The 14742-nt window shown below is 46.5% G+C and overlaps 1 protein-coding gene across 1 annotated transcript; it reads right to left on the bottom strand.

Annotated features, from left to right (window-relative positions):
* Window positions 1–252: 252 nt before the first annotated feature.
* IER5 (immediate early response 5) lies at window positions 253–862 on the bottom strand. Its single transcript, XM_024211781.3, has one exon. It carries the CDS (start codon window positions 831–833, stop codon window positions 282–284), a length of 552 nt encoding a protein of 183 aa, XP_024067549.1. The 5' UTR covers window positions 834–862; the 3' UTR covers window positions 253–281.
* Between the last annotated feature and the right edge of the window lie 13880 nt (window positions 863–14742).

The following is a 14742-nucleotide window of genomic DNA, read 5'->3' as shown; positions in this document are numbered from 1 at the left end:
AGGAAAGGCGCCACATGGGAAGGCAAAGAGTCGCACAGTCAGATCCCTAGGTGGGAAAGAGCGCAGGGGGAAGAGATCGCGGCATGTCCGTGTGCGGGGAAGGGAGAAGTGAAGTGCTGCTGCTGCCCAGGGCAGTTCCCAGGGCAGCGGGGTAAGGCCCCAAAGTTCCCAGCGCCGCCCAGAGCTTCCTGCCTGCTTGGAAGGAAGCCAGTCCCGGCCCTCCGCCCGCCGGTGCTACGGGGCAGGGGCGGCCGCGCAGAGTGGTCAGTCCGCGGCGGGGCTCAGAAGGCCACGATGGCCGTGCTCCAGGGGTTGAGGCTCCGCAGCGCCGGCTGCTCGCAGCAGACCTGCCCTGGCTCGGTCGCCTCCGCCGCGCCACGCTCCTTGCCCAGCAGCCCCGAGAAGCCGGAGCCGAAGATGCTGATGAGGCTGGCCACGTTGCCAGTCTCCATGTCCTCCTGCGGCGGGGGCGGCTCCGCCTCACGCCGCGGCTTCTTCCCCGGGGAGCCCGCCACCTGGCCCCGCTCGGCTGCGCTCCGCTTCCGGGGGGACTCGGCCGGGAACTCCGCCCGCCCCCGCGCCGCTGCCTCCGAGCCCAACGGGCGGCAGCCGCGCCGCAGCCTCTCGCAGTCCGGGGGCGGCGGCGGGCCCGGGCGGGGCGGCAGGGCGCACTCGCCGCCGGGCTCGCCCAGGTAGACCCGGCGGGCGCTGCGCAGCACCAGCGACACCAACAGGTTCTTGTGCAGCTTGAGGCCGCCGCGCTGGCCCCGCGCGCTGTAGATCTTGCCCAGCGAGATGCTGACGATGCGGTGCGCCTCCAGCCGGAACTCCATGGCGCCGCCGGCCCCGCAGACCGCGCGCTGCCCGCTCGCGCCGCCGACTGAAGCTAGCCCACGCGCCAGGATCGCTTTATATAGCGCCCCTGCCCGCCGGCCAATCAGAGCACCCCGCCGGTTGCGCTAACAGCCGACTGGCCCCCCTCCACTGCCCTCCGCGCGCCCGCTCTGGCCAATGGGGAGGGAGGGAGAGGGTTCGAACGCTAGCCCCGCGTAGAGGGCTCTTAAAGGGGTAATGATAGAGCAGGTAGGGGAGTCCATGGCCGGCAACAGCCGACCCTGCGCGTGTCGAGCTAGGGGGCGCTCTGGCTGTGCAGAGCGGCGAGTGGCTGCCACCTTCCCCGCCGTGCCGCAGCCTCGGATCCTGTCCCAGAGACCTTGTCAGGCGGCTGGGCCCGAGTCTCCTCTCGTTCACTCCCACGATGTTCATGCAGCAGCAACCTCACTGTCTGCTGGTGCGGGTGCGAGGAGAACCGGAAGAGCAGTTTGGGCAGAGCACATGCAAGTCCCCCAGGACTCATCTTAGGCATAGTACATACTGAACCTCTGCCCCGCAGATCTTCCAGTGAGTCCTGTCCCTCCCCACTTCCAGAGTAAAATCCATAAGGTGAAAGGGAACAGGGGAAAGAGATAGGCTATTTGGCTGAGAAAAAGAAAAAGGAGGCTCTCTCCCTCACCCTTCCAGGCACAACTGGATGCTCACCCAAAGCAGCCCCTCCCTTGTGATGGCATGGGCACCCCCCAGCCCTTACCTTATCTGACAGGTGTCCCAGATTTCCTTGTGCTCGTTTGTGTGAATTTGGTGCTGCTGAAAACTGCCATATTCCAACTGAGGTTCTCTATGGGTCTGTCCACGCTGCAATTGGAGGTGTGATTGCAGCTTGCGTAGACATACCCGTTCTCCTCGGAAATTTCAACGCTAGAGTCCGGCGTGAGTCAGATCTCTGGAATGGCACTATCGGAAAAGAAGGTGTAGGAAAGGCCAATTCCAATGGCATCCTCCTCCTGAGCAAATGTGTAGAACATGGACTGGTCATCACGAACACCCTCTTTAGACAAAATGAGAAGTATAAGATCAACCTGTAGACACCCTCACTCCAGGCATTGGCACCTTCTTGACTACGTTATCGTTAGAGCTCGAGATCGAAAGGATGTCCACATCACAAGGGCCACACATGGAACCGATGACTGTTGGACAGACCATCACCTTGTTAGATCCATCATGAATTTCCAGATCGTCTCAAGGCATCGTAATCAGGCAAAATCAGTACAAAAGAAATTAATCGTCAAGTCTCTTCAAGATATATAGTGACTTGTGAGAAGCTTCAGCAGTGTCTTCAAGAGAGGTTAAGCGCCATATCTACATCTGATGATGACAATGAAAATTTCTGGAAGGGATTAAAGGCTGCCATTCTCTCGGCATGTACTGAGTCCTTTGGCTATGTCACCCACCATCTCCAAGATTGGTTTGATGAGAATGACATTGAGATTCAGGGCCTGCTTGACCAGAAAAGAAAAGCTCGTCACATATGGCAAAATGACATATCACACCAGCAGAAGAAAGAGTCATACAAGCAACTCAAGGCTGAAGCCCAAAGGAAAATCCATGACATCAAAAACAAGGGGTAGTGAGAAAAGGCCAAGGAGATCAAGCTTTACGCTAATCAACATGACATGAGATTTTTTTCAAAAGGGCCATTTATGGTCCATGCTCCCATGGTGTCACACCACTCTGAGCCCAAGACGGGGCAATGTACCTTAAGCACAGTGAAGCCATCAAAGCCAGATGGAAGGAGGATTTTGAGTCACTCCTGAACCATGAGTCAACTGTCTCTGATACTACTATCGAATCCATACCTCAACAACATGAACGAAAATCTCTTGCTGATCCCCTCGCCCTCGAAGAAGTAACATGAGCCATCATGCAAACTAAGAACAACAAGGCAGCAGGACCAGACGGCATACCAGCTGAACTCTACAAGTTTGGAGGTGAAGAACTGGTAAAGAAACTCCATAAACTTTTTCTTCAAATTTGGTATAATGAGAAGATTCTGGAAGACTTGAGAAATGCCTACATTGTTACAATCTTTAAGAAAGGAGACAAGTTGGAGTGTGGAAATTACCAAGGCATTGCCTTGCTATCTACAGCTGGGAAAATTCTCACCTGTAGTATCTTCTTAAACCGATCACTTCCCCTTGCTGAGGAAATATTGCTGGAATCTTAGTGTGGTTTCAGACCATCCCACAGGACAACCAACATGATCTTTGTTGCCTGCCAAATCCATGAAAAGTCTCAAGAGCAAAATCAGGACCTGCACATAGCCTTCATTGATTTGACAAAGGCTTTCAACTCCATCAATTGTGAAGCCCTGTGGAAGGTGGTGGCCAGATTTGGCTGCCCTCCAAAATGTATTAAGGTCCTAAGGCTTCTTCACAATCAGATGACTGCCACTGTTCTCTGTAATGGCTTTGAGACGGACCCTTTCATCATCAAAACTGCCATTTTCTCATCTCCCAAAACAAACCCTCTACTCTCCACTCACCTATGGTCACATATGGTCTTGTGGTGGTCAGACGAAATACTACAAAGACACACCAATGTGGACATCACAAACTGGGAGGAGCAAGCCACAAACTGACCTCACTGGTATCACATCCTCCATCAGGCAGTGGCCTGCTTCGAGAAGATGTGCCTTGCCCTCAAAGCTGAAAAGAGAGAGAGAGAAGGAAGAAAAAAGAAAGAAGTTTCTCCCACCAGGCAGCTGACCCACCAGGAAATGTCTGTACCTATTGTGGGTGGATCTGTGGTTCCAGAATCAGACTCCTGAATCATCTCAGGCATCCATATGTAAATCCATGGCAGAGATCGTCCTCGAATAGAGGAAACACCAATGATGAGACATACCCATGCTAGCTTTAGTCTAGCTAGTGCAGCTAAAAATAGCAGTGAAGATGCAGCAGCACAGGTTTCAACACAGACTGTAAAAGACAGCTCGGAACACTGAGTACATACTCACATTGCTAGCCCATGCTGCCGCCAGGGCCAGATTAACCCACAGGCTAATAAGGCTATACCCTTAAGGCCCTCCTATTTTTAGGCCCTACTGTAGGCCCTCCATTCCGTATTGAAGGAACAGCTGAGCGACAGTAGCGGGGCCATCGGAATTTTTTTGTCTCGTTAGATATTGCTTTGTACAAATTAATCCATTGAGACTGCGAATTCAATGTCTTTGTGGGCTAAGTAAGTGTTTGTGGGCCCAAGCAATATTGAACTTTGTACACAGTAGGCCTAAACTGGACAACAGAAACCATGTCGAAGAAAGGAGGATGGCAGAAATTGAAGGAGGCCAAAGAAAGACGGCAAAAACAAGATGTAGTGCTGAAAGGTTCTCCTCTCCTAAAGTTTTTTCCTCCTACTAAGTCCGGTGGTGAGGAAGTCGAGGCGAATACCAGCCCAAGTGAACCCGCTGTGCATGCGCCTGATGAAAAGGAGTAGCCTCCTGTGACTTCTCTAGCTGCAGTCTCACCCCACTCCTCTGAAGACTTTCCCAGTGATAGTAATAGAAAAATATCCTTCTCCAACGATCCAGGCGAGTGGGACATGACTTCTCAAGAGCTCATTGCATATTAGACTGAGAAGGGCCCACAGAAATTCCAGACTCTAAATGCTGACTTTTCATTGACAAAGTGAGAGTACACCAATCAGAATCGTTATCTGACCATATCAATGTTTGAATATGTGAAGCCTAACAAACAGATTGGCAAGCGAAAATGGCTCATCTATTCAACTTATAAGCAGAAAGTGTATGGTTTTTATTACTTCCTGTTTTCTGATACCAAAAAGTGGGGAATGTTTTGCGAAGGCTTCAATGATTGGAAGAATACTGCATACATTACTAATCATGCAATGAGTGAGCAGCATACATTGTCAGTTAGCAGCTACAATGCCCGAAAGAAAGTTAGTGGTAGAATTGATAACCAAATGGAAACCAGTTTTTGGAAGCTCGTGCTTATTGGAAGAACATTCTCAGACGTGTAGTTGAAACCATAGTTTTTCTTGCTGAGCATGGTCTGCCATTACGTGGCTCAGATGAGACTGTTGGGTCGAAACACAATGGCAATTACCTTGGCGTTCTAGAGCTAATCGCTAAGTTCAACCCTTTCTTAGCTCAGCATGTCAATAGAAAAGGCAATATATAATATCTATCAAAGACTATTTGTGAGGAATTCACTGCACTGCTGGCAAAGAAGACGCTATCAGCCATTGTAGTTGAGATCAAAGATGTGGGATATTTTTCAGTGTCCGTCGACCCAACACTGGATGTGTCATATGTCAGCTGACTGTCATCTTGCATTATGTGCTACCCAATGGATTTATAGTCCATTGTCTATTATTGCATGATATATCATACATCTCTCTCCTAGATACTTATTAGAGACACAATCTCTCCTCTTTTTTACAGAGCTCTGCTCTTTTCACATTCCGTCCTAACTCTCTCGCCTGCTAGTTGTGACAAATCATGCTTAATCAGCACTACTTGTCCCACTCCTGGGGTTTTACAAATGACTCTGATTTCTCATGCTAGTCAGAAGGTTAGTCTACACTGGCAACACTAAAGCACTGCCGCGGCAGTGCTTTAACGTGGCTTGTGTGGTCGCGGCAGAGCACTGGGAGAGAGCTCTCCCAGCACTCTACAAAAACCACCTCCACGAGGGGCACTGTCTATATTGGCGCCTTATAGCGTTGAAAATTGCTGTGCCCGGGGGGAGGGGGGTGTTTTCACACCCCTGAGCAAGAAAGTTGCAGCCCTGTAAACTGCCAGTGTAGACAAGCCCAGAGACAGACAGAAGGGGAACTGCAGTTTTCTGAGGCTTTTCAGATGTGTCCCTGGATTCCTAAGCATTTTTTCCACCCTTGAGTGCCACCCTCACCAACATATGAAGGCTATAAATGGAGTCATCTGGGGGTGGGAATAGGAACATCTGTGGACTGAAATGCAGTGGACAAGGAAAGCTTTTCAGAGGAACAGAGTGGAGAATGACTGTAATTATTCGGCTGAAAATGAGGGATTTGTCCTTCCTACATAGGCAGATGTCATGGTGGCGGAATTTCTCCACGATAACGGAATCCCATATGTGAACTCCCCATTATTTACTGAATTCATTTCCATTCCTTTGGTTGTGTTCCCACACTTCCAACACTCAAAATGTCAGCTTTCACGTGCCAGTGACTCCTGTCCTGAGAGCTGATGTTCATTGGCAATAGGAACTTCACCAAATTCTGGCTTCCTGAACGTGCAGTTGATTCTGACAGTAACAAAAACCAAGGGAGGAACAAGCCACAAATACATCAGAAAGCATCTTACACTGAGGAGTTAACAAAAGACCCTCAACTTCATGTTCTCCTCTAGCTCATCAACTCTATATTTAAAGTCCAAAATACTGCTCTATGAGATTGTCCTCCTGAAAACAATGCAACTGTCTCCTAAACAAAGCACAGTTCATGGTTTGGCATCAAATTTTCCCCCTTTCCACAAGCCTGCCGCAATTGCCCCTCCCCATTATTATAATAACATAGCCTCAAAATAGGCAATTTGTGACATCTACAATGCTACACAAACTCTTTTGTGACTTGGAAATTATTTCCATCTCTTTTGTGCCTCCAGCCCTTCTTGAGTTATGGAGAAGCTCACTGTCACATGAGTTCTGTGCCCCACATGTGGTCTCTGGCAAACTGGGAGGGAGAAGAAATCAGAATAGTAGAAGAGAAAAATGATAGTTTAATAGAAAAGAATTGGCTCAAATTCCCAGACCCACAGAATCTGATCCCCTGCCATGGAAAGGCTACAGTTCTATGGTGTAAGTACTTAAGTCAGGCTTTAATTAGCAAAGCTGATTCTAGGCCTGGATGTTTGGGGTTTGCATTGCTGCTATTTATCTGCCTGTGACACATTGAAATAAGTCCATGATGTGACATCATGCTATGCGGTCACAAGCTAATTTACATTTTTTTTAGTGACACCACGAGTCACATTCAGATTCTGGAGCTTGCAGGATCTGGGGCTGTGATGTCATTCAAAGAGATGATTCCAATAATTAGACTTGATTTTATAGTCTTTATTCAGGTAAAATTCCTGTGGATTTCCTGATGCCATATACCTGACACATGAAGCAATTAGTGTTGGTAGGAATGTGATTCTTTTACCCCAGAATCCCTATGATGGCTGGAAAAGACTTTCAGTGGCACCTTCATCTGGGTAAAGGCCCCTGGATCCAGCCCTTATTACAGTAACTCCTCACTTTTAAAGTCGTCCCGGTTAATGTTGTTTCATTATTATGTTGCTGATCAATTAGGGAATATGCTCATTTAAATTTGTGCAATGCTCCCTTCTAACATCGTTTGGCAGCCGCCTGCTTTGTCCACTGCTTGCAGGAAGAGCAGCCCGTTGCAGCTAGCTGGTGGGGGCTTGTAACCAGGGTGGACTGGCAGCCCACCTATCAGCTCCCAGCTCCCCTAAGTTCCTTGTGCTGCAGGCGCCCAGCAGGCTATCAATCGGCAGTTCAGCTGTCCCTCCCCCCACTGCCATGTGCTGCTCCTGCCCTCTGCCTTGGAGCTGCTCCCAGAGACTCCTGCTTGCTGTGCAGGGGCGAAAGGGGGGGGCTAACGTCAGGGTGTCCTCCTCCCCCCTGCTCCTGCACCCCGCTTACCCCTTCTCCATATAGAGCAAGGAGGGGACACTGACGAAGAGAGACAGGGAGAACTTGGGGCAGCAGCTGCTGTCTCAACTTCCTGATCCACTTAAAAAGACAATGCACTTAAGAGTGGGTCAGCTTACTTAAGGGGGCAGTGTGCATCTTTCTCTCTCTCCCACACACAAGGTGTGTGTCTGTCTCTGTCTGCTATGCTGTCTCCCCTCCCTCCTGTTTGTGCTGCCTTGTGTGAGAGGCTATGTTAACAACCATGTGTTAACCCTTGAGGGCTCAGCCAAGTGCTAGTTCATCATTTAGCAGCAAGGCATTCCCTGAGAAATATCCCTCCCTTTTCCACCCTCTAGCTTCACCAGCTCAACCAAGCTTCACAATCATCATATCTGTGAACAGTATTAAATTGTTTGTTTAAAACGTATACTGTGTGTATATCTATATAATATATAGTTTTTTGTCTGGTGAAAAAAATTTCCCTGGAACCTAACCCCCCCCATTTACATTAATTCTTATGAGGAAATTGGATTCGCTTAACATCGTTTTGCTTAAAGTCGCATTTTTCAGGAATATAACTACAACATTAATCGAGGAGTTACTGTATTTACTGACTCATTTCATTTGTCACCAAGTGATTCCTCAAAAGACCTTAAGGGTATGTCTACACTGCAATTAGACACCTGTCATAGCTGGCCCAGGCCAGGTGACTGCGCTTGCGGGGCTCGGGCTAAGAGGCTTTTTAATTGCAGACATTTGGGGCTGGGCTGCAGGGTCTCACAGCCCAGGCTCCAGCGCAAACCTGAAGTCTACAAAACAATTAAATAGCCCCTTGGCCCAAGCCAGCTGACATAGGCCAGCCGTGAGTGTCTAATTGCAGTGCAGACATACCCTAAGATAAGTCAAGATTAGAGAAGGGCCAAGGCTTCGATATAAAACTTCCCCAACCCTTGAAGCTGGAGCCATATCCAACAGTGATAAGCTGCCAACATTTTAAGAAGAAGCTCCCACAAATATTTCCTGCCTCAGTGAGCAATGAAAGTGGTATTCCCTGTGTAAAGAGCCCTCCCCTTCATGCAACTCCCTCAATCAATTTTTGGTCACATTAACCAAGTATAACCAATTTCTGTCTACAACTATCACATGACTAAGTACAAAGCAAGATTTTGGAGAAGGTTAGTGAGATGATTGTGTGGGAAACCTGCCAAACTGAACTGACTCATCTCCTATAAAAACTGTATGTGGTGTGTGTACATGGGGAGAAATCTTGCTGCAGAAGTGGAGCCCAGCTGCATGTTCCTTTCAGCCTTAGCAATTAGTTTGTGTGGGTACACATTTTACTTCCCAAGAAAAAGAGCTCAACCCTTCCTTTTACAAAACAAATAGTAAACTGAGATCCTTTACCAGGACCAAAGGTCAACTCTATTAATAAGGGGCTTGGCATAAGCTCCCTCTTGATCATCAGTGTACCTGAACTTTGCAGCTTGGGACTCTCTCTATTCATGTTTCCACTATACATTAAGTTTCTGGGCCCAAGTCTCCTCTGCCTTGCATCTTTGTTAGTCATTGACACCTATGGAAGGCAGCTGCTGATTTGCCTGGACACATACAAGGTAAGCACATGATTTCAGTTAGTGTATAGGGCCATTTTCATCCCTGGTTTAATTTGACTGGCTTCAGAGAAGTTACACCAGAGATTTATTTATACCACTGACTTTACTGACTCATTTCATTTGACACCAGATGTTATCGGCTTCCTCACTGGAGAGAAGAGAGGAAAGGAGAAAAAGGGAAGGAGCACAAGGAGCAACTTGCCTCTGATGGCCCAACAAGCCATGTGCAGGGCAACAGAAAAGTGGAGGAAGCTAGTAAGCAGTGATCCTGCCCTCCTGGGAAAAGCTGACAGGTATTTGGAGAGAAAGCACCATCTATTGCTGCAGAGCAGGGGATACAGAGATTCTCAGTTTTACCACAGATTTTTTCCGTGACCTTGGGCTAACAGCTATATTTTCAAAAGTGGGCACTGATTTTGTGTGTCAAGTTGGACACTCAAAAATTAAGGTATCCTAAGTCAGCGGCCACTTTTGAAAATGTTGGTCTTAACTTCGGTGCCTGCATTTCCATTTCTAAAATGGCCATAACATCACCAGTCACATAGAGGCGAGAGGCAAAATTCATCATGCTCATAAAGTGCTGTGAGATCCTTGCATGGAAAGTGCTACGTAAGTGTCAACTAACATATAGCCTTAAATTTAACAGGCTTTAACTAATACCTTTATATTTCCAGTGTCACCTATCTCCATAGAATTAAATCTCAGCTGCCCCGTGCTTGGCCAAACCCTGTTTTGAGCCTACACAAAGGCTCTCCCAATTCTACCTCAGCATATGTCATGATCGTAAATGGGTCCTGCACTTTAAGACTTCACAAAATAAAAGGGTTTTACTATAAACATGCCCTTCCCACAACTCTATGACATCTGCAAGCCAGGCAAGAAGGCAGAAGGGAATAGCACTCAAGGAAACAGTCCAGTCCTCCTTAAAACTATGGATGTGATTGCCCTTTTAAGAAGGCCAATATTTTGGTCCCAGTGCTTTTCTTTCATTCCCAGGCTGATGTAATGCAGTAAGTTTCAAAGAGAGTCACATGGTGGCTTTTGAGGTCAGAGCCCTGTGTGGCTTTGTTGTCTGTCTGCCTGTCTCTGGGGTTGTGGTTGTATGTGTGTGAGAAGTCTCTCTCTGCTTTGATTAATGGGAATATGTGTGTGTTTCTCTCTGGGCTGTGATTGGTTTTAGAGTGTTTCTGTACTTCATAGCCTGTGCCACGATTGGTTTAGCATGTGCTGTGTTTCTGGATGTGTGTCAGGGTCTTTCTTTGAACTTGGACTGGTTAGATAGCGTGCACCTCTGTTGTGAATGTCTCAGTGTTGTCCTCGCAGCTGTGGTTGACTATAGAGTATGTCTGTTGTTTGTGACTGTGTGTCAGTGTGTGGTGTTCTGTGTCTCTCTCCCTGCCTGGAAAAGGGGCATTCCCCATTTCCTCCCAGGTCACAGGGGGATAGGAAAAGGAGGCAGAGGAAAGGATGTGACTATGCACTCTAATCTCTGCATGGGATCTAACGGGTCTGGAAGGGTTTGACAAACAATTAACAATCCTCCAGCTCAGCTGCTGTTTCCCAAAATAGCTCCTCAACAGGGGGAGGGGGAAGGGCTCTCAGACAAAGGTGGCTTTTTTGCAAGGGACATCGAAATCGTTGCAGCAGGAGATGATGGAGAAAGGAAACCTCAAAGATTAAATCAGCAGGGAGCCACAACCCCACCTGGAAGGAAAAACAATACAAGATAAAAGAAACTGTACAGGACACAGCTTGTGATGCAAATAACAACTAAAGAGGGGTACGCACTTCACTGTTTTTTTGTTGTTTAAATTTGTGTTCATCATCCAGTGAAGGAGACCTTAGCATGCCCCTCATGAGGCTCATTGAGTATTCATGACATCACCTCTTGGCTGGTAAACACACCATCAAACCAGGTCCTTCCTACTTTCTCGCACACACAAACACAGACAGAGAGCCCCCTTGCTAATACCACTTTCTCTCAACCAGCATTAGGATGCTCTAGCATACACGGGCTGCAGGTATTTTTAACATAGCCTCAATTAGATATGCAAATGCCCATGGCAACCAGTGACCAATCTACACTAGGATGCCCAGTGTTGTTAACACCCGGGAAGCTGAACGTGTGCTGTTAGCAACTATGAAGTGTAAGAAAATTTCCATACCAGGTAGATAAGGCCACACATACATTAATACAATCAAGATGAATAGAAGCATTGGTTCTTTTTGATCCTTTGGCTCAGTTTAAGTGTACCAACCTACACATCCTCTCTCTGGGGACTATATCCCAATATTACAGGGAGGTGGGCATGATGACCTAATAGGTCTCTCTCATCTCAAACTGCAGCAGCAGTCCTGTCCTGATAAACGATGCTTCAAAGCTCCTATCCATTTTGCACATGCTTTATTTATTTTTAAATGCAAGGTTAGAATGACTCAGGCCCTTCTAAAAAGGAAACAAAAAGGGACTGCTGCTTAACAGAGTCTAGAATGATTTTCAACTACAACATCTACATAGATTTACTAAACTGGTACAGATTTAAACTAGAATTACAAATACATAAATAAAAACCTACACCAAAAGGTTAGGATGTTACTGGCTCAGCTTCTGAATACAATCTGGTGTTAATATATCTGGTGAGGAAAACCCAGAAAAGGATCTTATTACAGCAATCTGTTAAACACCAGATTTCAAAAAGTATTGAGGCACCTAAAAATGCAGATAATCACTTAGTGTGATTATCAAAAGTGCCAGCATCTGACTCCCAATAAGGACTGTGCAACAATAAATCTAAGGGTATTTTTGTTTTATAGTTCTTATTAAGAGTCATTTTTCTGTGTTCTTTCAACTGATATACTTGAAATGGTTCTGTGGTAGTACCAAAGAAGTTTCAGAAGCATGCATAATTTGAACAGGTTTTCTCTCTCTATCCCAGTTATGTCCTGTGTATCCAGGAAAAAGGATCCTTGTTACAGCTTGACATTCAGATCCCAATTGAGTTGTCCTTCCTTCGGGTTATGTCTACGCAACAAGTGCTATAGCAGTACAGCTGCAGCTATGCTGCTGTAGTACCGTAAATTAGAAACTATAGTAACAGAAGTGGATTTTCTGTTGCTGTAGTTAACCCACATCCTAGAGAGGCAGTAGCTATATTGCTCAGGGCTGTAAAAAATGTCACAGCGAGTGCACCGTAGTTAGGTCAGCCTAACCCCCCACAGTAATCACAGCTAGGTTGACAGAAGAATTGGAAGGACTGTGCAACAATAAATATCACAAGATATTTTTGTTTGGTTTATGGTTCTTGTTAAGAATCATTAATACCAAAGCAAGCTCCAAAGTAAGTCTGGAGGAAAGCCCACAGATAGGTCTCAGCATATCAACTACACCCAGAAGAGCACAATGGGCAGAGCAGAGCATGAGGTTATACCATAATCCTCTTTAAGGAGCAGAAGCCTATAGTAAAATAAACACTCTGTGCTGTATAATGAGATGCAAAATTATGTGGCACGTGCGGAGGGGGGGAGGGGGGAAGGTAAAGCTCCTATGGAACTTTTGACCCTCTCTGCTCAAGGATCAGGGTGTGAACTCAGGTGTCCTAGCCAAATCCCAGCTTGAGTAATTCTGGTCCCAGTAAAATTCCCCTTATGTCCTCAGTGATAATGGCCTTCCTCCCCACTCTCTCTCGTGGCACCATGCCTCCACCTCCAGGGCAAATAACAGCCCCCTTTCCTCATTAATCCGCCCACTGGCTCAGTACCCTATGGTGCCAGCATGTACTTGATGAGCTGCCCTAATCCACACCAAGCATTAGGGTATGCTCTCCCTGCTCATTCCAAGTCTATGGCCCCATTCTGTTAATTAATAATGAATATTAATAATAATTTCTATTTATTATATAGTACTTTTCATCAGTAGATCTCAGAAGGCTTCACAATGTATTTAGCCTCCCAACACCCGTGAGGTAGGGAAGCATTATCATCCCCATTTTACAGAGGCACAGAGAGGCCACATGACTTGCCCCAGGTCACACAGAATGTCCATACCAGAGCAAGAAATTGAACCTTGGTCTCACACCACCTGGGCAGGGCCCTACCCACTGGACCATCCTTCCCCTATTGCGAAGCCCTCCCTTTGGCTGCTCTATCATCATCCTTTGCTCTGTAGTTTTCTCATGTTATGAACTGACTTCATGACTCTTTGCTCTCGTAAAAATGGGATTTTCAGGCAGTTGCTTAGGAGACAGGGAGAGGGTACACAAAATCAGGAGTCTCCCAGGGAAACTGGAATACTTAGCATGGTTACAGATTAACTTGGCCCAGGGAAAGTTCCTCCTAAATCCCCCAATAGTTGAGAGTTTGGCTTCAGGCCCAAACCAAGAGGGATTATCTCCCTTCCAGAACTCTTGGTTATTTTTTTGTATATAACAAATCTGGCTACTCTCATTATCCATATCAATACTTCCTTTTTGAATCCTGCTAAGCTCTTGGCCTCAGTGATATCCTGTGGAAATGAGTTCCACCGGCTAGCTGTGCATTATGTGAAAAAGTATTTCCATTGTTAAGCTTCTTGAATTTTATATAGACATTTACAGTTTATTTTTGGACCATGCACCCATTTTTATTTAACTCCTTCATCTGACACCATGTTGATTTAATAGCAATTTACCAACCCTTGTTCCAGTTCTGCTGTATTGTGTGTCCTATCTGGATGCAGAGATACCTTTGTACTACTGACATCTCTCACATATGTCTCTGCCTGACTTGAATGCTCCTCATTACCTACCAGCTTTCCTGTCTAGCTGCCCAGAGTGTGGAACTGGAAGCATTTCAGAGAAAGCGACTACAGAAGTCCTGCTGCGGAGCCTTCTTCCTAGCAAGCTATATTTAATTTTCAGGACCAATCTCCTATGTCTCCCTGTGTCACTGGTACAATATGTAGCACACAGTAATTAGAAATCTCATGGTATCTGCTCCCTTTGCATGCTACATGCAAGTCGCCGAACAATTCTCATGATCCCCACTTACCCAGCTACTGATATTTCTAAAGATGAAGTCCCCCATCACCATAGCCTCTTTTCATTGCTCACATGTAACCACCTCCCCTAGAGCAATATCCTTGGTGCATGAGAAATGATCAGCCTTGCCTACCTCAGTCAGAAAGTGTGTTCTGTCCCCCATCGTGAGACTGTCTTCTGCAACTGGAGGATCAGAGAAGTCAGTTCTGAGATGTCTCAGGGCCCTACAAGGAATGAGGTGCAATTAAAACCCTAGTTGACTGATATAACATTGAAAAATTAATTATTGTGTAGGGTTTAGTGTCAAGTTATTGCTGGCTTATTCCCACCACTGAAAACCTTTAAAATCTTTTACTAAAACACACACACAAAAGAGGAAATGAAACACAGTTACAGCATTTGAAATTAGTAAATCTCATTTAACTTAGTTCTCTTATTGCCTTTCCTTTAGTGTGCAATCTTCTCTAGAGACGATCCTCAGTTTGACACAGTTTAGCCAGTATTAAGGAAGAAGGGTTAGCTGTCCATTTTGGAGAAAAGAGGACAAAATCAGTTTGAATGGTCTTGAGTTATTGATGA

This window comes from Terrapene carolina, unplaced genomic scaffold, assembly GCF_002925995.2.
Source record: "Terrapene carolina triunguis isolate 2854851 unplaced genomic scaffold, T_m_triunguis-2.0 Scaffold211, whole genome shotgun sequence".
Classification (NCBI taxonomy): domain Eukaryota; kingdom Metazoa; phylum Chordata; order Testudines; family Emydidae; genus Terrapene; species Terrapene triunguis.
This window is presented reverse-complemented; position numbering and strand designations above follow the sequence as displayed.

Bases quoted from the DNA above. Each gene is read 5' to 3' on its own strand.
- IER5 (XM_024211781.3), bottom strand. From the start codon at position 833: ATGGAGTTCCGGCTGGAGGCGCACCGCATCGTCAGCATCTCGCTGGGC.